This window comes from Otolemur garnettii, unplaced genomic scaffold, assembly GCF_000181295.1.
Source record: "Otolemur garnettii isolate 467f Iridium unplaced genomic scaffold, OtoGar3 scaffold00257, whole genome shotgun sequence".
Lineage (NCBI taxonomy): Eukaryota > Metazoa > Chordata > Mammalia > Primates > Galagidae > Otolemur > Otolemur garnettii.
In genome coordinates this window covers 824,522-849,011 of record NW_003852652.1, presented here as the reverse complement: position 1 = coordinate 849,011, position 24,490 = coordinate 824,522, and the positions used below count along the sequence as shown (strand labels likewise).

At 41.4% G+C, this 24,490-nt stretch overlaps 1 protein-coding gene across 4 annotated transcripts in view; it reads right to left on the bottom strand.

The window, feature by feature from the left end:
- Window positions 1–205: 205 nt before the first annotated feature.
- MKL2 (MKL1/myocardin like 2) overlaps window positions 206–24,490 on the bottom strand; it is a 214,557-nt gene continuing 190,272 nt past the window's right edge. For all 4 annotated transcript variants that reach the window (XM_023508554.1, XM_023508553.1, XM_003802728.3 and 1 more), the window contains 7 exons: window positions 21,559–21,691; window positions 19,777–20,817; window positions 18,254–18,409; window positions 15,485–15,649; window positions 15,014–15,151; window positions 8,569–8,629; window positions 206–5,912 (listed from right to left, as the gene is read on the bottom strand). In XM_023508554.1, the coding sequence (XP_023364322.1) occupies window positions 5,377–5,912; window positions 8,569–8,629; window positions 15,014–15,151; window positions 15,485–15,649; window positions 18,254–18,409; window positions 19,777–20,817; window positions 21,559–21,691 (2,230 nt within the window). In that variant the 3' untranslated portion in view covers window positions 206–5,376. The remainder of the gene's footprint in view (window positions 5,913–8,568; window positions 8,630–15,013; window positions 15,152–15,484; window positions 15,650–18,253; window positions 18,410–19,776; window positions 20,818–21,558; window positions 21,692–24,490) is intronic.

The following is a 24,490-nucleotide window of genomic DNA, read 5'->3' as shown; positions in this document are numbered from 1 at the left end:
ATTTTGTATCTTGTGGTCCTGGACTGAAGGAGGGTAGCTCACTATGTGTGTTCTGTAACCACCTTGGGAGTTTATATGCTTTGCTTGGTGGCTGTGAGTTGTGTTCTAAAGGAGACGTCTCCTCCCAAATCCGCCCCCATTCCACGGTCAACCACAGCATGACCGACCCATAGGGTATAGTCTTTCCTCTTCATAGCGAGAATCATAGTACATCAAAACGCTTTTTATTTGAGACACAAAAATGCAAAATTGCTGAGATATCAAACATTTCCCAATCAGCTACGATGCCGCCACTGTGTACAAAAGATCTGATGATAAATGTGCACACGTATCAAAGTACAGTACGCGCGCTGCCTCTGCACAGTGCACGTGCAAAACGTATGGCGTTCAGACACGATACGGAATTGATTTCAGGGGTGCAAACAGCAAATACAAAGGCATCATGGTTTTTCTTTTAAAAAACAACATAAAGGCAATATATGAATGGACCCCCGATTGCCGTAATTTTTTGTTAAACAAGTGCTTCAACAAGCAGGGCTCTGTAGATTGGTATCTTTCTCCTTTTTTTCATAAAGTAAGATGCTAAGACAATGTGATGATGAAAATAAAGAAGAGAAACACCTATCACGTTGCATTTCTATTGCAAGCAAGAAAAGAAAACTAATTTCTAAATAGAAAGGAAGAAACTTTGTATTACTACTGAATATCTATTATTCTTAAACTGACAAACAACTCTATACTATTTTACATGAAAACAATGGAGAAATATCTACATCTTTGTGAAAAGTATAACCTTAAATGGATAATACCTTTTTTGGGACTGATTTTTGAGATCTCATTAGTCTCACATTTTAAATAAAAAGTGCCTCCTTTTGGCAAATACTTGGCAATGCCTTTGGTTCCTGTAAAGCAAGTTTGCATTACTATTGGTTGGTTGAAATCAAGGACTTTTGGTAGATACAAAACCTTTTCCTAAATGCTTCCTCTTCCTAATTAGCAAGATTCCTTATAGCGTCATGTAGAGAGGTAACAGTTATGAGTTTCAGTGATTCTATAAACTTTGTTAAAGCTTTGTCATAGTAGTTGGCATAAAGCTCTGTAGCTGTGTTCATATCTCCAAGAATGTGTATTATTTGATTCCCAACAGCACCTTGTAGATCTGAGATTGCTATCTTGTCACAAAATTGTGACATTTCCCAATAATGATTCACAGAGCAATGTGTTCCTTTGGAGGACAAGAGGGCTGTAAACATGTGCAACTTTTCCAATTACAGGCCTTCTACAAGAGATTGCAAGGAGAAGCTCTTTGCACTGATGTTTCCTCAGATACCGTAAAGAGAGGGGACATGGGGGAAAACATGGACCTACCTATAGCCATGCAGACAGAATCAGTTTACAAGTAACAACACAGCCCAGAAAGACTGCTGAATGAACAAGTTATTGAAGGTTTGAACCAGGAAAAAAAATTGCTACATCTTAATTGTTTTCCAGTTTTGAATGAAATTACTTAAAAGATTAGCTGAAATGCAGTTAGGATGCTCTCCAAATACACATTTATGCACCTGTAAGCTTTGCTCCTTGATGAACTTGACCTTCCAGTTAATGGTCTTTGTTAATTTTGGGCTAATTTTGTGGCCTCCAGTGCAGCAGGACAATTTGTATGGGTATACTCTGTTGCCAGTGTTCAACATTCATTTTTGCAGTAATGGATAGTGAAAAATGAGGAATTATTTATGAATTTGGTTAAACTGACCTGTGCTGCTCTGCTAGCTAATGATTATCTACTGTCTTTGTATTTTTCTTAAAAGTCCCCAGTGGTGCCATGTGGTCCCCATTTGCCTGACAGCCAGGTGGTTCTCTAAAGCTGGCTACCACGTGAGCGCATGGAAAACGGTGTGAGGATGTGTTTGGTAATGTGGGCTTCTCCTAAATATCTTTAACCCTGCTGAAGTGCTTTGCTACTTCTCTAAGGCCAAGTCCATTTGAGGACAGTAAAAGGACTATCCCGGGGACAGCTGTTTGGCTAGTTTCAGCCTGGTGATTCTGAAAGGACTCTGAAGAAAGCTGTGCTGCCTGGAATGAGCTGGGCTTGAGGGTGAAGGAAGCCTGAGTCAGCTTTGATGACAAAATGGGAAACCTACTCCTGAGACAGCCCCATGTCTGCGGACTGCACAGTTCAGGGATGCTATCTTACTACTAGGAATTGGCCGTCTACAGGCCTATAGGCAATCCCAGGGGCCTTTGCCACTGCTCCTGAACAGTACTCACAAGCCCCGAGGTGTCAGTTACACGGATCACAGGATCATGCAGTCTTTCAAAAGGAAATTTAAATATTTAATAAAATCTCTTTAGTATTACAAAAATACTCATATGAAACAAACACAAATAGAGAAATCCCACAAATTCAGAATGCATCTATATAGAAATATGTGGCAAATACTATACAGTAGATTGCACATTTCAGGAGAAACACTAGAACGTGAACCACTAACAGTGTCCTAAGAGGTTTCTTAGTAGATGCTTTACTGAAATGTACAAGATGACCATGTAGCCCTGGCTTTCCAAAGACTTTATAGAGGCTTTGGTATAGCACTTTTTATTTATCCCACCCCAATTAAGATGATCTGATATCTATGTACAACAGAAAGGGAAGGTTGATACTACTACGTTTCAAGAATATGTAGGGAAGTAAGACTGGGAATTAGTTGTTTCTTGGCAATATGACATTCCACAGTATGACACGTGACAGTGCCAACTACACAGATGCGTCCTGAGCATGGGCTGTGGTGACCTGTGCTCCAGTGGCTGTGAAGCCAACTAACCTTATACAACAACAGTCTTCCTTAGTCCCACACACCCCTTCCCATCATGTCAGTGAGTTCGGTCATGGCCTTGTTTACAGAACAGTCTTTGGTCATGTCACATGTGTGGGTGCACCAGGTGTGCGTATTCACTCCAACCTGGGGCTATGTAGTGGAGGCCCTGGAGGCTGCATGCATGTCACTGGTGTCCAGTTAGCTACTTGAGCCAGGACAGGAGGGCCACGTGGAATGGTGCAAGAATCCACAGTCACAGACAGCGGGCTGATGCATTCTTTGCACTGCATTGTGTATTTTTGGAGAGCAACCTTCCTGTGGCATGTTTCAAACTCTATCTTAAAAAAGCAATAAAGGGAACGGAGGGCTAGAAAACTATCTATGTACACAACTCAGGATTATGAAAATATAAAGTTATTCAATAACAGTTAATTGCACTAGCTGTTCAGTTGCCTCCTCCAGTCCCACTGATGCTTGGTGCTAATTTAATAAGCCATTCAAATCTTAAGAAAAAGGTGCTCAGGGCCCAAATATGGACCTGATAAGCCCTAGACACAAACCTTCATCAAAAAACCCACAGCCAAGACCTCCCATAAAAAAAGTACCTCCCCCCAAAAACAGCCTGGCCCTGGGGAAAGGCCCCTCTCAAGGGAACTGGTGTGAGGATAACGTCACGTCTAGTGGGGTAAACTCTCGCTGGGTTTGGTCAGGTGATGGTGTTCTAGTTAACAGAGTTCCTGTATCCCATGCGCTGGTTTACCAATTTCTAAACACAAACTACTCACCACAGACTACCCTGAGCACAGCAGCCTCTGCCTTAAAGCACTGGGAAAGCCTGGCAGAGCTGTGAGTGCCTCAGTCAGGAAGTGCCGGGCAGCAGAGGGCTCCATGGTGCTCAATCAGGAAAAGCAGACCTTTCTTACATGTAGCAAAATTTATAAGCCAAAAAAAAAAGTCTGAACTAAGATCAGTTCTTAGGTGGCAAAATACAAACCTGAAAAGATTCACAAATTCTTTCCAAATATTGGGCCAAGCTGCCTCCTACACGTCACTGTGGAACACTTATCATTTAATGACCCAGGTTCAGCCTGGCTATAGGGTTTACATAGGGTGAGGCAGAGTGCGCAGTATTAGTATTTAATAAAAACCTCTATACTCTTTTGCTAGATTTCAGTTTTTGATCAGTTATTTACATTATCATAAACCTAAATGATTAGCTTGAAATAATCTCATGATAGTTGGCATTTTAGAAATTCTTAAGAAACTACTTAACAAATACATAATAACTTTTTTCTATATTAAAAAAACAAATAAAACCTCCAGTTTCTCAATCTTCAGCTTGACAATGTAGTGAGTGCTCAGGTAGGACATCCAGTTACAAGCCTATGACATGGTAACCTGGGATCAGAGGCAGAAGACAGACAACCAAAGCTGGGAGCCGGTGGCCCGCCATGCACCTGGCACAGTCCAGCCTGGACTCATCCTGGGAACGTCCTGGCTAGATGCCAGACCTCCCCCACCTTCCATTCTTCCAACTCACCAGCTCAGAAACATATTTCATGCTAAAGCCTTTTCTTGATTCTTTGAGATGGGTCTGGTTACCTGAAAGTTAGTCAGCAATTCTTTAAATACAGAAATAAACGTGGCTCAAGTATTCTAGAAATAATCTGTGTTATTAAAAAAAAAAGTAGGACCATTGGATACCCATTTCCTTACCCCAATGTAGGCTGTACAAATCATTGTGTCAGAGCGTCCATACAAGTGCTTAATATACACAATTAAATCACTCTAATCAACCCAGAGGGCTGTGAATTTTCAGTGTTATCAATACACCTGGACTTTCTACAGTGGACTGTTTGCGACAGTATTTTGTACACATCTTCTGGTTATGCTGGAAGATTTTTCATTTAAATTTAAATGTGGAAATATAAGATTCCAAAAATCACAAAATAAACTGTATCACAAAAAAAATTACATAGGTTTCTAAATGGAACCAAAAGTCTTCAGCTAGAAGCTGTGACCAAAGTGGCCAGAGCACTCCAGGGCCTTGACCCCCACTGTATCTTGGGTGTGGCTCAAGCCCTCTCTAGGAAGTACTGAGTGCAGCGGCCTCTCACCTCCCCCTCATCAGCCTTATTTTTTGAGTAGAACTAAATGCCTTCCATCTGGGGTCTTAAAGTTACCACAGAGGTTTAAATATAGTGATTGCAGAGAATCCTAATGTCATTTTCCTGTGTACATTACTTTTCTTTATGTGTTTATTCTAAAGGTGCTTTCTGTACTGAAGTCTAGAGAATCAGATGAGTTCTCTTTGTCTGGTGTGTTTTCAGAAGGCCCTGTGCTGTATTAAATTGTAGAAATTCACTGTAGCATTTCATTGCTCGATGCAATGAAATGTTTTCAAATTTGGGTTCCAGGTTATGACCTTCTATCCATTCTTTCTGTGACAACATATTTTAATGCAACTCTGCAGCTATGGATCTATCTCTAAAGACTGACCTTTTAGAATCTTCTTCATGTTCTTAAACCTCATGAACTCTGAGAAAAGAAATCTGTGACATTAGTCCCATGGCAAAGGTAGGTCTTGTGGGTCCAGAAAGTCAGTAGAGAACACACTTGGTGCAGTGGCGCTGAGAGGAGTGAGTCCGGAAGATGTGCTGGGCATGGTGATGTCTAACCACTCCATGTTGTCCAAGTTTGAGTCTGAAAGGTCAAGAGACAGGCAGGGAGTACTGGCAGCAAACTGGGTCTCGGCTGTCTCCATGGGTGAGTGTGAATGGTCCAGAACACCCGAGTGACTCAGCAGGTCATTCTGGAGATCTTCAATCAGCGAGAAAGGTTCTCTGTCTTCACTGCTGATCTGCAGTGGAGCAATTTCATTGGCTGAAGGTAAAGTTCCATCCAAGAAAGCTTCTAATTGGTTCTCTAAGCTGGCAGATAAACTGCTCATGGGTTCCAAGGATATAGGTGGTGCCATTTGGACTTGGGGCGGTGGCCGGGACACCACTGTGTTGACTGGCATTGTGGTGATGCTGGCAGTTACTGGTCTCATTTTGGAAATAGGAGAAGGCTCTTCTTTTATAGGGAGGGATATCTCTGTGCAAAATAATTAAAGTAATTAGTAACAAAAGATTTCCTACTATTTGAAAAAAAAAAAATTTTTTTTTTTTTTTTTGAGACAGAGTCTCACTATGTTGCCCTCAGTAGCGTGCCATGGTATCATAGGTCATAACAACCTCCAGCTCTTGGGCTTAAGTGATTCTCCTGCCTCAGCCTCCAAAGTAGCACCCACAGGTGCCGGCCACAATGCCCAGATATTTTTTGTTGCTGTTGTCATTGTTGTTCAGCTGGCCCGGGCTGGGTTCAAACCTGCTAGCCTTGGTGTATGTGGCTGACGCAGTAACCACTGTGCTACAGGCACCACACCTATTTGAATATTTTATTAATTACTAGGACAGTTACTTTACTGTTTTGCAACTCCTTCTATACACGCCCATCTTAGAGGTAGGAAGAGAATGCTACTGGTCAGGTAACCTTGACAACCTTTAGGATGATGGATTATTTTATGACATTCTGATATGCCTTCAATTCTCTTCAGTAAGATGAAGCATAAAAAGCAGTTATAAAAATCAAAATCAATGGTTTTAGCTTATTTTATCTTTGCATCTTTGTTCTTAATCACTTAAGGCTTTAAGACAAGGCTCCTGTCTATCCCACACTATGAATCTGCTACTGCAGCAGTATGATACCCTTAAAGTGAATGTCAAATGTATATCCTGAGTGTATGCTGAGACCTAAAATATACTCTTAGTATTATGAAAAATCTAATTACATTCTTTTTTTGTCTTTATAGTTGGACTATGTGCACAATTTGGCTATATACATTCTGTATAAAGTTGCAAAAAATACAATGCCATCTTATTTCATTTCTGTAGCAAAGCTAACACATGGCTCTTCTGATCTTTTTCTTTAAGATGAGGTGGATTAATTACCTGCTTATTTTTTATTTTTTGTCTTGTTTTCTGAATTTATATAAAATTTTGAGAATTCAGTAAACCTTAACAAGCAGTAATTATGTGGTATTCCTTGCCAGATCAAGTGGCAACAAATTAATGGACCATCTGCTATAGATAATAGTATTTACTTAACTACATATTATTTGAATAAAGTATCTTTTTAATGACGATATTATTGGTTTCTTTTACGTGCAGATACACTAGGGAAAATAGGTTTAATTAACAATAACTCTCAAAGCTCAATGATTAGAATGCGTAAGTAGGTGAGAGAGAGAACTTATGCTTTGATTCCTATAAATGAATTGTCAGTTATGTATACAATGCGGTTTTGCATGGTTTATGTTACTTTTTATTATCTGTAGTCCTCTCTAAAATTGTTTTGACAGCTTTAAGTGCAATTTAGGTAACTAGTCTTATAATCAACCACTTGGTTGTCATTATTACTAGTATTGGTACATAGTAAGATGAAATAATACATTTTATTAGATACTCTGTTATAACATAAGTCATCACTTTTAGAAACTACTTCAAAATTGTTTGATAACTTTGTCACTTTTAATTTCTAAGTTTAGACTATAAAAATTATTTTTTGTTGATCATTTAAAAAGCCCAGCATGGGCAATGTAGCAAGACCCTGTCTCTACAGATGCATACATGCACACATAAAAAAACAGCCTAATGTGGTTGTGTGCACCCATAATTTCAGCTACTCAGGAGGCTGAAGCAAAAGGAAGGCTTGAGCTCAGGAGTTTGAAGCTGCAGTGACCTATGATTACACCACTGCACTCCAGCCTGGGCAACAGAGCCAGACTTTGTCTCAGAAAAAAGAAGTCTTTTCATCTTTACCAGGTTTGGCAGAAACATTTTTTTTTTTTAATCTTAAAGTCTGGGCATGGAATGTCTGTTTTTAAAATTTCTGTAATTTAGATATAATGTGAGTTTAAATTATTTGCAAAGCCAATATAGTTCTTGGCAAAAAGTACAAGTATAGTCCAATATTTAGAATTCTTTGTCAAACATTATGAACAAAACATAATAATATCATTTAATATCATAAAATACCTGCTGTGAATGGAAAAATTTTGATCATTATTTAAAAATTTAAATAAAACTCCTTTCCTCAGGGTAATTTAACAATACTTTAAATTTTTACTAAATATTGATTTTATAATTTCTAAAAATATGTAAGCTGAGGTAGAGATATTGACTTTTTTGTGATTAATGTCCCCTTTTAAGATGATATATTATAAATCAAAGATTTAATATTATAGTATATAGAAAGTGCTTTAGCATTGCCTTTTAATTTTAATAAAGTTACTGAAGTCCAAGCTAAGTAACTTGGTTGTGATAAAATTAATTCAGGATTGAAATGTTTTCATCCCACTACAATGACTGATAAACTAGGGACAAGTTTTGAAATGTTTCAACATGGAATTTTTTTTTTATGGAATTTAAACCCGATCATACTTTGCTATTAGGAGATGGTCTTTTCCAGCAGGCATCTATCTGTGGATAAATCTAACATATTACTGTTTTAAGCTGAATCAATGGCCTTTGCCCCATTTATAATGATTTGTTCTAATGGCCTACATTTAACAAGTTTTAAAACAGTAAATTCAGTTAGAATTAGAAGAATATGCTTCTCAGTCTCTAAAGGTAAGATGAGCTCTAGAGAAAAACTGTCACAGGTGTTAAGAGATGACCTCCTGTGGGGGTCTGGTGTGACTTTGACTTACCACCACTCTTAATGAGGATATCAAAGAGGTCATCCATCTGCTGACTGTGTGCATTGGAAATCTACAATGAAGAAGAATACAAATTAGCTTTCTTTTCTACAAACCTAGGAGCATTATACAATTGGGGGCACTAAGGGAATTTCTAGGACATGTACTTCTAATCTATCATTTGATAATTTTGAAAACATCGTGGTCACTTGAGAAGTTAAGTCATTTGCCCAAGGTGTATAGCTGGTTAGATGGCAGAGTACCAGCTCAGCTAACTTTTACACTTCCTTTATTTTCTATTATGAATTGCATTTTCAGGGTGCTAAAGCTTTTTTTTTTTTAAGAGACAGAGTTTCACTTTATTGCCCTGGGTAGAGTACCGTGGCATCACAGCTCATAGCATCTTCAGCTCCTGGGTTTAGGCGATTCTCTTGCCTTAGCCTCTGGAGTAGCTGGGACTACAGGCACCCGCTACAAGGCCCGGCTATTGTTGCAGTTTGGCCAGGGCCGGGTTTGAACCCGCCACCCTCGGTATATGGGGCCCAGGGTGCTAAAGCTTTTAAGTGTCTTTATTCATCAGTGTTGAGGTGGGAATCTACATGTGTAACGGTGACACATTATACATTTTTCAGCTTTATTGAGATTTAGCTAACATATAGCAAGTGCATTTATATATACAATTTGATATATTCTGAGGTATGCACACACCAATGAAACTATTAACAAAATCAAAATAATGAACGTACGTGTCACCCCTAAACTTTCCTCTTGCCCTTCTGTAATACATCCCTCACCCCCAGGCAATGTGCTTTCATTCACTATAGATTAGTTTTACATAATGGATTCATACAGGGTGCACTTTCTTTGGGGGAAGCTAGCTTCTTTCACTCAACATAATTATTTTGAGATTAATCTGTAGCGTACAGCTTAGGAATAGTTCCTTCCCTTTTATTGCTGAGTAGTATTCCATTGTATGGAAATATGAAAGTTTGTTTATTCATTTACTTTTTTTTTTCTTTTAAGAGACAGGGTCTTGCTGTCACCCAGGCTGGAGTGCAGTGGAACAATCATAGCTCACTGTAATCTGAAACAACCATGTTAAAGTGATCTTCTTGCCTTAGCTTACCCAGTTGCTGGAACTACTGGTCTGTGCCACCATGCTAGGCTAATGTTTTCTTCATTCCTTTTCTTTAAGGCAGGATCTCATTTTGCCATTCAAGCTGGAGTGGAGTGCAGTAGCATGATAATAGCTCATTGCCTCAAACTCTTGGGCTCAAGTGATTTTCCTGCATTAGCCTCTGAGAAGTAGCTGGGATTACAGGTATGGGCCCCACACCCAGCTAGTTTTTGTTTTTCTCTATGCCCCATAGAGATGAGTTCTTGCTATGTTGCTCTGGCTGGTCTCAAACTCCTGGCCTCAAGTGATCCTCGTCTTGGCTTTCTGAAATGTTGGGAGTACAGGCGTGAGCCACAATACCTGGCCCTTTATTAACCTGTTAATAGACGTTTGGGTTTCTAGTTTTTGGTTATCATAAAAAAGTTTGTTGTGAACATTTATATACAAGTCTTTGTATGGATATATTTTCTTTTCTCTTGGGTACATACCTCAGAATGAAATTGTAATTGGATCCCAGGGTAGTTATATGTGAATGAATAAACAAACTGTCTTATTTCATGACATATGAATTGTGACTGGATCCCAGGGTAGTTATATGTTTAGTTTTTTGTTTTTCTTTTTTAGACAGAGTCTTATTATGTCACCCTCGGTAGAGTGCCATGGCATCACAGCTCACAGCACCTCAAACTCCTGGGCTTAAGGGATTCTCTTGCCTCAGCCTCCCAAGTAGTTGGGACTACAGGCATCCGCATATGTTTAGCTTTTTAAGTAACAGCAAATTATTTTCCAAAGTGATCATACCATTTTACATTCCCACCAGAAATTCATAGTATAAGATACATAGTATAAGTTATTTTACATTCTCACCAATACTTCATATTGTCAGTCTTTTTAATTTTAGATATTCTATTAGGTATGTAGTGACATTGCACTGTAGCTTTAATTTGCATTGCATTGATGACTAGTGATTTTGAGCATCTTTTCATGTCCTTATTTGCCATCTGTTTATCTTCTTTGGGGAAATGTCTGTTCACATTTTTTGGCTACTGCAGATTTCCTATGTCTTTCTCCAACCATTTACTTTCAACCTGAGCCCCTGTATTTAGAATATGTCTCACACAGATGCATGCATTAGTTATGCAGTGCTGTATTATAAATCACTCTAAAGTCAAGTGGCTTACAATCTACAATGTTCCAGTTTCTGTGGGTCAGGAATTTGGGAATGGTTTTAATGGGTGGCTCTGGCTTGGGGTCTTTCATGAGGTTGCAGTCAAGATGTTAGCTGGAGAACACCTGTGTAAAGGTGGCTCATGACTGGCAAGTTGCTGCTGGCAGCTGATGGGAGGCCTCAGTTCTTGTCACATAAGCCTCTCCAGATGGTGGCAGGCGTGTCTACATGGCCTGACAGCTGGCTTTCCCAGGGAGAGAAGTCGACTGGAGAGTAAGGTAGAACGCGTGTGCCTTTGATGACCTAGTCTCTCTGTCATGTCTGCCAATTCTGTTTGTTCAAAGTGAGTCAGTAAGCCCAGCCCAGGGACGACTGTCAAAGAATCTGCAGATATATCTTAAAACTGCCACCCTGCACATAGTTGAGCCTGGCATTTTTTATCAATTCTGACAATTTTTGCATTTTAATTGTTTATTCTACTACTAAATATGGTAACGGTTAAGTTTGGGTTTCTCATTTTATTATTTGTTTTCTTTTTATCCTATCTGATTTCTTTGTTCTTCTTGCCCTTATAAAATTGGGATACTTTTGTATTCTATTAATTCTTCTTGTTTTTTTTTAAAGAACTACACTGTGTTGTATTTTTTAGTTGTTACTGTAGATAATGCAGGACGCACACTTAGCTTTCATAGGCTAATTCAACTGAATGTGCCCTGCAGAAAGAAGAGAGAGCTGCAGCCACACAGGCCCCTTACTCCATCTCTCTCTTCATCTTTATACCCATTAGAAACCCCTCAAAACAATTATCTTGGGTGATTGTTAAAATTTTTCTGCATTTAAAAATATCTTTAGTTCATTTTCATTCTTAAAGGATATTTTTAACTTGATAAAGAATTCTGGGTTGACAATTCCTTCTACCTTCTCCTTCCCAAAGACTTTAAATATGTTGTTGGACTCTTTTTCAGTTTTTCTATAGTTTTTGATGAAAAGTTGACATTAATCAAATAGTTGTCTGCCCTGTATATGATGTGTTGCTTTTGTTTTGATGCGTTCAAGATTTTGTCTTTAACTTTGACTTCAATAATTTGATTATCATGTGACTAGGTCTTCTATTTATCTAGCTTGGTGTTCTTTAAGCATCTCAAAGCTATACATTTGTCTTTCATTATATTTGTGAAAATTTGGCCATTATTTCTTTAAATATTTATTTACCCATTTTTTCTTTCCTCTCCTTCTGGGATTTTTCTTCTTCCTGAGTTGGATTATTTGATAGTAATAACAGGGCTCTGAAGTTCTGTTTACTTTTAAAAAATAATTTTCCTCCTCTGTTATTAAAATTAGGTAAATTCTATCTTTAGATTCACTGACTTTATTTCTTCTGCCATCTCCCCGTTCTGCCAAGTTCATCTGTAACTTTTTTTTCAGTTCAGATATTGTATACTTTTGGTTCCAGATAAGATTGTCATCTATTTCTTTAAAAAAGTCATTTCTACATCTTTTTAGATCCCTGTCTTTCTATTTATTATGAACATATTTACTTTTACATCATTGTGGACAGTTGTAATAGTTGCTTTAAAATCCTTGTCTGTAAATTCTAAGATCTAGATTAGCTCAGGACTGGTCACAGATGATTGCCTTTTTCCTTTGAGAACAGGTTATAATCTACTGATTCTTTGTACATGTTGCATATTATGAACGGATGTCATGGTTGTGAAATTGTGGAGACTGTGGATTGTTATTTTCCTCAGAAGAATGGTTTCTTTTGTTTTAGCAAGTTATTAACTTGGTTGAACTTTAACTTCCAAATGTTTTTGGGTAGAGGTTCCAATCTCACTTTAGATCTTCTGTCTTCAGCTGAGCTGCTCTGAGTCTGTTTCATGCCTGTGTGGCTGAGGGGTCAGGCAGAGATGTGGGCAGACAGAATGCGGGAACCTTTTTTCTGGCTCTTTTCCTTTGGTTGCTTTCAAATCAGTCTTTTGGTTTCTCAGGCCATAAAGATGATGGTCTTCCCACCAGTAACCCTGCCACTTAGCTTGACCTCAGAATCAAAAGAGGGAACTGGCACACGACCCCCATCCTTGCAGGGGATTCCCTACCAGAATATGACGGCTTCTATGTACTCTTCAGTGACTTCTTCTTCTATAACCAAGATTTATAGCTGTTACCTGTGGGAAGATTGAACTGGTAGGGCCTTCTTAGCCACTAGAGGAACTTGAAGTCTGAGTAAATATATTAAAAAACCAAAACATCTTAGAATTCCTGGAGTTTGGTGCAGAATGGCACATGAAGAGCTATTTATTTGAATACAAAAACCTATATAGCACTTGGCTCTGTCTATATAAACCTGAATCTAGAGACATTAAATACCAGGAATTCCAATCAGCTATTTTGGGTTAAAGTGGAGGATTTTGTTGTTGTCGTCACATAAATCGAGTAAGCAGTACATATTAACCTACGTAAGAACCAGGTTTGGAAGGATGAGTGCTGATTTTCTTAAAAATTGCAGTTAAGCTCTTGGCATTTCACCTCATCTCTGCTCCTTATGAAGAGAATAGATGTCACTTCTGAAAAGGCCTCGGGGGAGGACAGTTTAGTCCAGTACCATTTGGTTTAATTCTTACTGCAGGTGTTCTAACCTATTTCTGAAATTTGGTCTTTCCCTCACAGATAAGAGTCCTTGCTGAATCTGGAGCTAAAGGAACATTTTACTATAAAAGTTATCTTCCTTCAGCACTAAGTGAGTGCAAAGGAACACATGATCCTCAGAGAGGCTGTCCCCTATGGCCTGAGTGCCCCGTGTGTCCTCTGCCGGGTGCCACACTGAGTAGGCCACTCAGCAACCATAGCACGACTGTGCGGCTTCCTGGTTGAGGCGAATGGCTTGTTTGCTGCCTGCTGGGCCCTCAGCCTCATGTTCCTTAAATGCAGCACAACCTACCAAATGCATGGCCGCCATCTGGCCCTCCTGAGACAGCCCACGGAGTGCAGGAAAAAGGGCTGGGCACCACTGTGCTGCTGCTCCTGCTGTCTGGCTCAGATGGACTATGCCTTCTGCCTACCTTTAGCTCCCATTGAGTGGAGTTGGGCAACTCCTTGCATCCTCTGTGAGGCTGGGGTTCTTCCTTGAACATTAGCTTTAAGCTTTGAAGAACTTTAGGGAAGCGAGGATATTAAAAAAAGTGTGTAGGGTACTGGTTGGGCTCCCATTGTGTACTTTCGTAAGTAGGAAAGATAACGTTTCCCATTCCTTAGAATACTGTGGCTGCTCCTATTCTATCAGTGAGATAAGGAAGGCTCAGAGGAGAGGCGGTTGCATGGTCACCAGGTGGGCACTGTGTGGTGAAGGTGGGAGAACCCACCAGGTGGGCGCTGTGTGTGGTAAAGCCGGGAGAACCCACCAGGTGGGCGCTGCGTGTGGTGAAGCTGGGAGAACCCACCAGGTGGGCGCTGTGTGTGGTGAAGGTGGGAGAACCCACCAGGTGGGCGCTGCGTGTGGTGAAGGTGGGAGAACCCACCAGGTGGGTGCTGTGTGTGGTGAAGGTGGGAGAACCCACCAGGTGGGCGCTGTATGGTAAAGCCGGGAGAACCCACCAGGTGAGCGCTGTGTGTGGCGAAGCCGGGAGAACCCACCAGGTGGGTGCTGTATGGTAAAGCCAGGAGAACCTTAGATTTGTAGCCTCCAAAGCACATTAGCTCAATATCAATATTTGGATATTGGGCTTTCCTGCTGAGGCAGGAGGTGCGTGGGGCCAGAGAGAGATGGAAAGGGACAAGTAGATTTAGGTGCTGGGCAGCCTTAAATATCAGACAGGTGGAAGAGTGACAGTTTCATCTGACAAATGTGCCTTAGAACACATGTGCCCTGATCACAATCACATTTATCCCTAACATGACTCATCCCCTTGCCCCGAACAAAAAGTTAAAAGACAAACTGTATTTCTGAATAAGCACTAACTGCAGGTTACACTGCTGCTAGAAGTTATTTTGGGATTCTTCATGATGAATGACATTTTGCTTTTAAATCACCATTGAAGTACAAGGATCTCAGCCCTAATTTTTGTGTTCCTATTGAGGCAAGTCACTCTTAGGGGATTCAGCATATGGCTTGTCCAGATTTGAGGCTGGCACATCATATGTAAGCCTTTCAAACCAAGACCGCTGTCCTCACATACCTCGGGAAGGGAGGCCTGTGCACTGCGGGTCTGCTTGATGGCCTCCTCATAGCGGGGAGGGTCTTTTGTCTTGGTGACGGGGTTTCCAAACAGAGAGTGCTGGATAACAAATTGTTGAGGTGAAGGGGGCGAACTAGGCTGTATCAAACAGAGGAGGAGCACAGGTTAGCACTTGATAATAAGCTTTCTCCTGCCCTGGCCAGACTCTTACAGCTCTGCTATTCTTCATGTGGTAGCCAAAAACATGGAATTCATAAGCAGATGCTTTAAGACACCTGTGAAGCTGGCAGCACTGTGGCCACCTTGCCTAGGGAAGGCTCACCTTCACCGTGACAACAGCCCAGCTCCTGCTCATCACTGCATTTCCAACAATCTCATTCCATTAGTATTGACACTCAGTCACTCCATACCCAAAGCTGTAGGATCTGGACTGATTTTATACCCCAGTTGGCACAGTCATCACAGGGTTACCTTGCTGGCAGTGTTAGGTCCGTTTTGCAGTGGAGGAAGGGGAGCATTTCTGGGCTGTAGAACGCTGCTGCTGGAGGCCTTGTTAATGAAGGGCTGCTGGACTGCTGGAGCAGACTGTCTCTGATAGGAAAGAACCGTATTTGATGATGCTGAGTTTGTGAAAACCTGTAATGAATAAATATTTCTCCATCAATTTGTCGTTCTGTTCTTCCTACTAAAGAAAACCATGTTTTCGAGCAGGGATGAACCAACTTTTTCTGTAAAGGGCTACAAGGAGTTTAAGGTTTGTAGGCCCTGTGGCCTCTATGTGGCCACTGGGTTCTGTCAGTGGAGCCACAGGTGCTGTGGAGATGAACAGGGACAGCTGTGAGCCTATCCAGTGTCAGTCACCAAACGGGGACAGCTGTGCACCTATCCAGTGTCAGTCACCAAACAGGGACAGCTGTGCGCCTATCCAGTGTCAGTCACCAAACGGGACAGCTGTGCACCTATCCAGTGTCAGTCACCAAACGGGACAGCTGTGCACCTATCCAGTGTCAGTCACCAAACGGGGACAGCTGTGCGCCTATCCAGTGTCAGTCACCCAATAGGGACAGGCTGGGTTCGGCCCACAGGCCATGGTTTGCCTCCCCCCACTTTGGACCATATGAGGTCCCCTTAGTAACTTGCCTTTCATGGCAGTGCAGAGCACTTAGTGGGAAAACAGTGCCTGCTCTCCACGATGTTCCTCTTCAAAGACAGCGGGTTCCTCATTATCCCTCACTATAGGGGGATCTCATTTCTCTCATGCCTTTAATGCTCATGATTAAGCTAATAATCCTACCGTTCTTCTTCTAACCTTGCTCCCAAGTACCACAGCCACATTTACATCATCTTCCTGGACACCTCAGATACATTCCAAACTGAACATCCTCTTCTCCCACTACCCTTGGCCTCTGAGGGGAAATATTTCTTGCTTCTGCATTTTTTTTCCAAACCCTTAGGTAAATGGAGCCATCGGTTGACTCTGCTTCCTCTCCTTAGTACACACACATCTCAGAAGCACCTCTTGAATCAGGCCTCTGCTCTCTGCTGTCCCAGTCCAAGGCTTCGCCCTCCATCACTGTATTCCATCCCAGCCTCCCAGCTGAGCCACCCTGCTTGGGAACCCACCATTACACTCACTTCATAAAGTGCTGACCTGGCTGAGCCCCTTGCTACACTCGTGGTATTCCTGCCTTTGTGGTAAAATCCTCATCTTTGGCTAGTATGTTACATTTTGTCCTACTTGGCTTCTTTTCCACCCTACCTAAAAACATGCTGTGGCCATGGCCAATTTTCTAGTTTCTTAAAAATTTCTTTAAATACATGCAAGACCCCATTTAAAGCCTGCCACCTTCTGGGAAGCTCTACTTAGACCTATTAGGCAGAGGTGAGAATTTCTTCCTGGCAACTCCAAAACATTCTGTTTAGCACCCCCTTCAAGAGCCATGCGGGTTTTAGTGCCTTTTACAAATAGGTATATGGCCATATTGCTGAGACGGTAACTGCATCTCACACAACTTGGTTTGCTAATAAAAATATTTAATATGCTTTATATCTCTAATATTCTGAAAAACCTCTCCTATATTTTTATTATAAACATAAATGTTTAAACACAGAAGTGTATGTGTATATACTCCAAACAGAACAACCTCTTCTGTGATGAGTTCTGTGAATATATACCTGTTTGAGAAAGACGAATTTCCTAAATTACTTCCTTAAACTAGCAGGAAAGACTCCAAATTCTAGTATTTTGAGACATGGTGAAAATTCCCTCACTTATCCTGTCTACATATTATTTTTCTCTTTCCTCCCCTAAACTGTCTTTATACTTGAACATTTACTGCCTACAACTACACTGAAGTGATATTCTGAACTTCCCCAAACTTAACTGTCATTCCTTTCTCACTCATTTCTCAGCGGGGAATATAGCATATGAGTTCCTAAGGTTGTTTTAGCCCAGACGGTTCACAATACCCGAAGGCAGATCAACAGATACACCTAAGTATGTAGATTCTCTTATGTTGAAGATTAAAATGTTACAATTAATACTATTCAAGGTTTAAAATAGCAAGACCTGTTTTTGAAGTCCAAGATTTTTTTTGGCATAGAGATGTGTACACAGCTCCACCTAATGGATAAGACAGAAATCTTGGGGCGATTTAACACTGGGATTTTTTTGGTATGAGCTCGTAGTATGAGGATACTGAGTCCCAGGCCAACACCTTCGTTTTATAGCTAACTGACACTCAGAGGAAAGAAGTAAACTAACTTATGCTAAGGCCAAACACCTAAGAAGTGGCTTTTAATCTGTGAGATGACAAACTCTTCCATATATATGTGAAGATCTTATTCAAGGTAAAGATTGTAGAAGTATCTTTTTCATCTCCAAATAACTTTTCCTAGGGAAGAGCACATTCCTCCCCCTCCCCCCAATAAATTTGAGAAGAAATTTATTTTAAAACTCAGCACATTCAAAATGAGAGGTCTAAAAAAAAATTTTTTTTTTGAAACTTGGAAAAGGGGTTAGCAGTTGCTAGTTGGGGTAACTATCTTTCAGTAAGGAAGCGCCTACTTTCTGTCCCAGTAACTGGATAATCTGTAGCCCATCAACCTAAGGGAGATGGATCAGAGAAAAGAAGAACCCAGAGCTTCCCAAGGACTGGGCTTTTGAAGATGCTCCTTGAAAGGATCACTGGAGACAGCAAAACTCAGGGGGAGCTTATGCTCATTAGCATATTCACAAACCTTTCTGACTTGCTGAGGCCGACTGAGAACATGCTGTGTGAAAGGGTCTTGTTTCTGGGGTGCAGTTGGGGCCAAGCCTGAGGACAAGGCAGCAGTTGGTATCTGTGCAGCAGGTGCTATCTGAGGCTGAGTCTGGATTCCTGCTTGTGGTGGAGTCTAGGGGGTGGATTTAGAAAAATCAATTTAATTGTCAGAATCAAAGACCCAAGAGTTTAGATAGAGACTGTTCACTTAGGGATTGCACCTAAAGCGAAGTAAGACAAAGTATGCACATAAAATTGAACCTTAACAATTCTAACCAGAGAGTGAAACACTAGACCAGTTACTTTCATGCTCTTATAACTGATATTTTCATTTGAAAATTTTGAGAAAACAGGTTCTTATTACTTCAAATTCCTATAGCATTGCTGCACACAGGAAGTCAGGTACTGTAATACTTTTACTAGCAACAGGGAGAGCAGTGAGCCCCTACCGTCCAAATTCCTGTGCTTAAGCTATGCAGGTGCTCTCTGGGCAGAGCCAGCAACGTGCCAGGGCACATACTGCCCCAAGGGTAAAACACAGTTCTTGTTCCTGTAATAGCAATGGAAGATTTGGACCAAAAAATCCCAATTGTTTTAAAGATTTATTATGGAGTAGACTTTTAATTTCATGGCGATCCCAAAGATAAGATAGGGGAATTATAATTTTTTTGAATATGGTAAAGAGCCCCTGGGCCATGTCTCCTAACCCAGGGCTGTAAGATTCTTCTTCTCTGCTATTTCAGGTGTTCGGGTTTTCAAGGTTGAGAAGCACTGGCCCAAATGGTTTCTTACTGGCTTGTGGTCCACATTTGGTAAAACTTAGCAAAATCACATTACATGGAAGCAATGTAAGGTAAACACATAGGTTATGAGGGCACAGAAAGGAATTTCATGCTCATCAGTGTTTCATCATGGCTTTCAGTAACTTCCGCATTCATAAATTTGTGGTTATGTTTTCCTTATGTTAAACTATGTGTTAATAGTGCCTTTCAAGAACTAAGTTTGGGAGGCAGGATATAAGAATGAGAGTAAGAGTGAAGGCTCTGGAGTCAAAAGACCTAGGGCTAAGCACCAGCTCTGTCTCTGGGCAACTTACTGAGCACCTCTTCTGGGCCTCAGTGCCCCGACCTAGAGGTGGCTGCAGCACCTGATCTTCTGAGGGAAGGGAGGATTAAGTGAAGCCAGACACTTGCCTTGTGTGTAAATACCAGTAACAATAATGTCACTGGTGTGCAGAAAATGTCTAGACGTCTGATACCATGTCCATTAAAGGGGAAAACTAATAGAAATAGAAAAAGCATCTTGAATTTGTTTTTACTATATAACGACAGTGCTAGCTATTTAAATTTTTGAATAACTTTTCCACACACACGTAAGTTTTCTACACTTGTGAAGCCTGTTTGGAGGCATTTATGAAAAAGCCCAGTTCTGTCCCCCTCTCAGCAGAGTTCCCGCCCTAGGCCTGCTGCAAGGCCAACGAGTTGAAGACACACTCCACACCTGCAGTTGGAGGCTGCCTGCTGGGAGCTGGACTGAGGTGACACTGGAGCCCTGGATGGACACTGGGAGCAGCAGCTGAGCAGTTTGTGTGGTCAGTAAAGCCTGGGGCTGAGCGACAACGGCAGGTGGTGGCTGTCCCTGGGAACTCACATAAAACTGCGAGACGACGCTCTGTTGCTCCGCCTGGGCCATGGGGGCCTCTTGCTTGATAACCGCAGCCTTTTTGGCAACAAGGGTCTGGCCACCTGTACCGACAGGCTGGGCTACAGAATGCCCGGCTCCTGGGAGAGGCTGCCTGGAGCCGGAGCAGTCAGGGGGCGGGGTCTCATCTTTGATGGAGGGACCGACACCACCTTGTTTCTGATCTGACTTGTTGGCAGAATGAGCTGGGGCACTGGGCTGGGCTTCCAGTGGCCGCTGCTGCTGCTGCCCTCGTTTTTCAACCTCAAGTTGCATCTTCAGAACTTCTACCAGCTTCTGTTCTTGTTCTAGTTTCCTCTTCAACTCTTCAATCTGCTTCTCTTTCTCTTGGAGCTTGCGGTCCTTCTCAGCTGCATCCAGTTCTAGACTTGATAGAGTGCTACTGGTGGGACTCAGGCTGTCCTCATTATTAGCCATTCTCAAAGGAGATGAACACAGGAACTGCGAAGGAGACATCATGGTCATAATCTCAGTGAAAGTGTCTGCCATGTTTGTGTCATCAGCGCTCAGATTGGACTGTTCAGAGGGAGATGGCGAGATTGGTAGAGGGGAATGAACATTTTCTACACGGGCAACATTGCTGGTTCCAGCAGATGGCAGTTCTGCCTTGAGAGTGGAGGCTGAGCCAGTCACAGCGTTATGTAGTGTTGTAACTGGCAATGCCACAGTCACTTCTGGGTTACTGGTGACAACGGCTGAAGATGACACTGCCACAATGCTGCCAGCAGCAAGGCCACTGCTGTTTGCTTCCTGGTAGGGTTTTAGGCGTTCGATGAGGTCTGGTTTGGTACCTGAAACCGGCAGACCCCTTAACTTCAGTTCTGTCTTCAGTTCTGATACCTGGAGGTACAAACAAAGCAGATTTCTTGGTATTGTAACTTTCTGACACATCTGTGGAATGCTTTTGAGATTGAAAAGGTCTGACAGACAACTCCGTATTACTGTGTATTTTTCTTTTGACACACATAAACACATATAACTACAGACCTGAAGCACTCAAGAGAACAGTGATAAAGTAAGAGTCTTTAAAAACTAAAAACTCTTACTATATCACTGTTCTCTCAAGGGAAATTCCTCTTTTACATTAAAGAAAAGATTGATTAGGAGTGACGATGATGGTAACAGCTACATTTACTGAGCAGCTGCCACATGCGCGGCATTGTGAGAACTCCTTTACTCTTTCAACTGGTCCTCACACGACCCCACAAGGTGTGTTATTATTCTTCCCATTTTACAGATGAGAAAATAAGTCAGACAAAGGTTGAGGTACTTTTCAAACTACTATAGATAACAGAAGGCTAAGCTGGGATAGAAACCTCAGAAGGGTGGACCCAGAGCTCATGTTCTCAGCTGTAAAATTTTCCCGCTTCTTCTGAACTTGACATTGAGCAGGGAAGAAAAAAATCACAGGCTCTGGAACCCAACAGAACTGGCAAAGTAGCTACAAAGTACATGCTCAGTAAATGAGAGCGGTAAAGCTGAATGTCTATTAGAAACTGCTGACATCTGTTAGACATATCTGGCAAATCATTTACATTTTTGTGGTACTTATGGTGAATAAGCTGTACTCGAAATTATCACCTTTAAGTCATCCAAGCTAGAAGGCAGAGGTCCTGGCTTTCTTACAGGAGCTGATGTATTCTGTCTTGGTGTGTTAGGTGTGGTATTGTTCAAAGCTGAATTCCCACTGTTGTTATTTTTGTCACTGAGTGGCCTTCAAAAGAAAAAGAAAATTAGAGTTTATAATAAAATAATTTCTAGATTTGACATTGGTTCTATTAACAATCTGACTAGCGTATGAAGAGAAAAATACCATGGTTATGGATTGGAAGACTCAATACTGTAAAGATGCCAATTAAATCAGATTCCAATAAAACATATGCAGGTTTTGTTTGGTTGTTTGGTGGAGATTTGGAAGGCACTTCTAAGCTTTATAGGGAAATGCAAAAGACCAAGAATGGCCATGGCCTTCTTGAAGAAGAAAAGCAGGCTGGGAAAGTCGCACCACCAGGTACCAACATGTATTACAAAGCTAGTTGTTTACTGGGTGTGGTGCCAAGGCAAGGACAGCACAGCAGACAAATGGGCAAGAATGGAGAATCTGAAGACGGACTCTGTGTATGTGGCCCTTACCCTGCGTGCAGTGGAGAGAGTGGTCCTGACGAGCAGGGCTGGACCAAAGTGGATAGTCACACAGAAAAGATATGGCTCTTGGTTGACTCCTCACATCATTTACCAAAAATCTACATGAATTACGAAAATAATAAAGCTTTTAAAAGAAAACTTCGGATAATATCTTATGGCCCTTGGATTGGCAAAGATTTGTTAAACAGGAGAGGGCAAGATACCCATAATACATGTTTCTGACAAAGCCCTCCTCTAGAGTATGACAAGATAGTAAGAAAAAGAAATCCTGATGGAAAAGTGGGTTTTTCTGTTTTTAGACAGGCATATTATCAGAAAGTATATCCAAATGGTCAAAAAACATGTGATTCAGGGCTTAACCTCACTAGGCATGAGGAAAATGAAAATCATGAGAAAACAGCCTTGTATACTCAGCAGAATTGCTATAACCAACAGGATGAAGATACCAGGACAACCAGACTCTCACACACTGCTGGCAGCTGTGTGAAGTGGCACATCCACTCTGGAAAACTGTTTCATATACTGAAGAAAAATATGCCTGCGCTATGATCCAGCATTTCCATGTCTAGATAGACATGGAGCAGAAAGACATGAATGTGTGTGCCAGAAGATGCAGAGCAGGGTGTCACAGCATTATTCACGATGCTCCCAACTGGGAGCAACTCAGCTGTCCATGGACAGTGTGATGGATGGACCTGCTAAGGTATAGTTATACATGGAATGTTGAACAGAAATGAAAATTAACTACTGGTATCTGTGCTGATAAAGATGCATCTCACAAACAACGTTCAGCAAAAAATGCCAGACACTTAAGTGTACTATAAGGTCACATTTATATAAAGTTCACAAATAGGCAAAACTAATCTATGGGATACAAGTCAGGATAGTCACTAAGAGGGGACTGGAAGGGGGATTGTGGGACACTGACAATGTTCCATTTCTTGGTTTAGATGGTGGGTAAAAGGGCATCAATTTTCACTTAAAATTTATAGGCTTCTCTACATACAAGTTATACTGCAATTAAAAAATCAGCATATTAGTTGTTAAATTCTAAAGTTAAATGCTTTGTACTAATTTCCTTAAACCCCTTTCCTCATCAAAGCCAGATCCCTCCTTAATGTCTTCCAACTGTGATATTCTTGGTTTCCTTTTCTGATGGTTGCTACTTACTAAACAAAGGTGGACATGATGGCTGACACTGTTTAATCAATTCCATTGCAGCCTCAGGCTTTATTGTCACGTACAAAGCCTGGGTGCTAATGCCAAAGAGATCTGGATTCCAGCTTCTGGTATGGGGTCCGAGTTAACAATGTGTGCAAGTGAGAGCCAGTTGGATGAGCTTTCTCCAAGGAGCTTCAGGAAGGCTGTGGTGGAAGCCACTGCGGGCTCTGTCAACAGCTAACTCTTTTGAGAAGGAGTCCTATTCTGTCACTCAGTGCAACCTCAAACTCCTGGGCTGAAGAGATCCTCCTGAGTAGCTGAGACTACAGGTACCTGTTATCATGCCTGACTAACTTTTCTATTTTTAGTAGGGATGGAGTCTCATTCTTGCTCAGGCTGGTCTCAAATTCTTGAGCTCCTCCCAGAGTGGTAGGATTACAGGAGTGAGCCATGTCCCACCAATAGCTAATTCTTGACATCCATCTTGAGGTCTTTTTTAAATTGCCTGAATTTTATTGAAGTTAAACACTTAAGAATCTTTGAGATGCAGTTTCTTGGAGGTTGGATGAAATGACAAATATTGTTATTCTCCTTTCTAAAAATTCAATTAAAAAATCTCAGGTTAGGTATAATCATATGAATGATAAAACAAAACTATAGTCCAGAAAAAAGGAAGGGAGGGGAGGGGGCTTGGGAGGTGGGAGGGTATTTGGTGGGACTTCACCTAATGTGCACAATGCAATGGTACATTTCAAAACTATTAAGAGTATAAAAGTCCTACCACAACAAAAAGTGAGGTGATGGTTATGTTAACATGTTTGATGTAAGCTGTCCCCACTATATATCAAATCAGCACATTGTACCCCAAAAATGCATTAATGTACACAGTTATGATTTAATAAAAAATAAAATCTCAGGTTAGAGTTATAATAAACATTTTCTTTAATGTTTCTTAACCTAGTTTTCATTCATTGCTATCCCGCCAAGGAGTCCTTTGAGACGTTTTTCTCCAAATTGCCAGTCCCTCTGAAGTCTCACTGCAATAGATGTACTGCTTGTCTGCCTGTCCCGCACGCCTGCCTGTCCCCTGCGTCTGCTTGGTTCACGCATCTGCCTCCCCTGCGCGTGCCCGTCCTGGGCGTCTGCCCCCCCTGCGCGTGCCCGTCCTGGGCGTCTGCCCCCCCTGCGCGTGCCCGTCCTGGGCGTC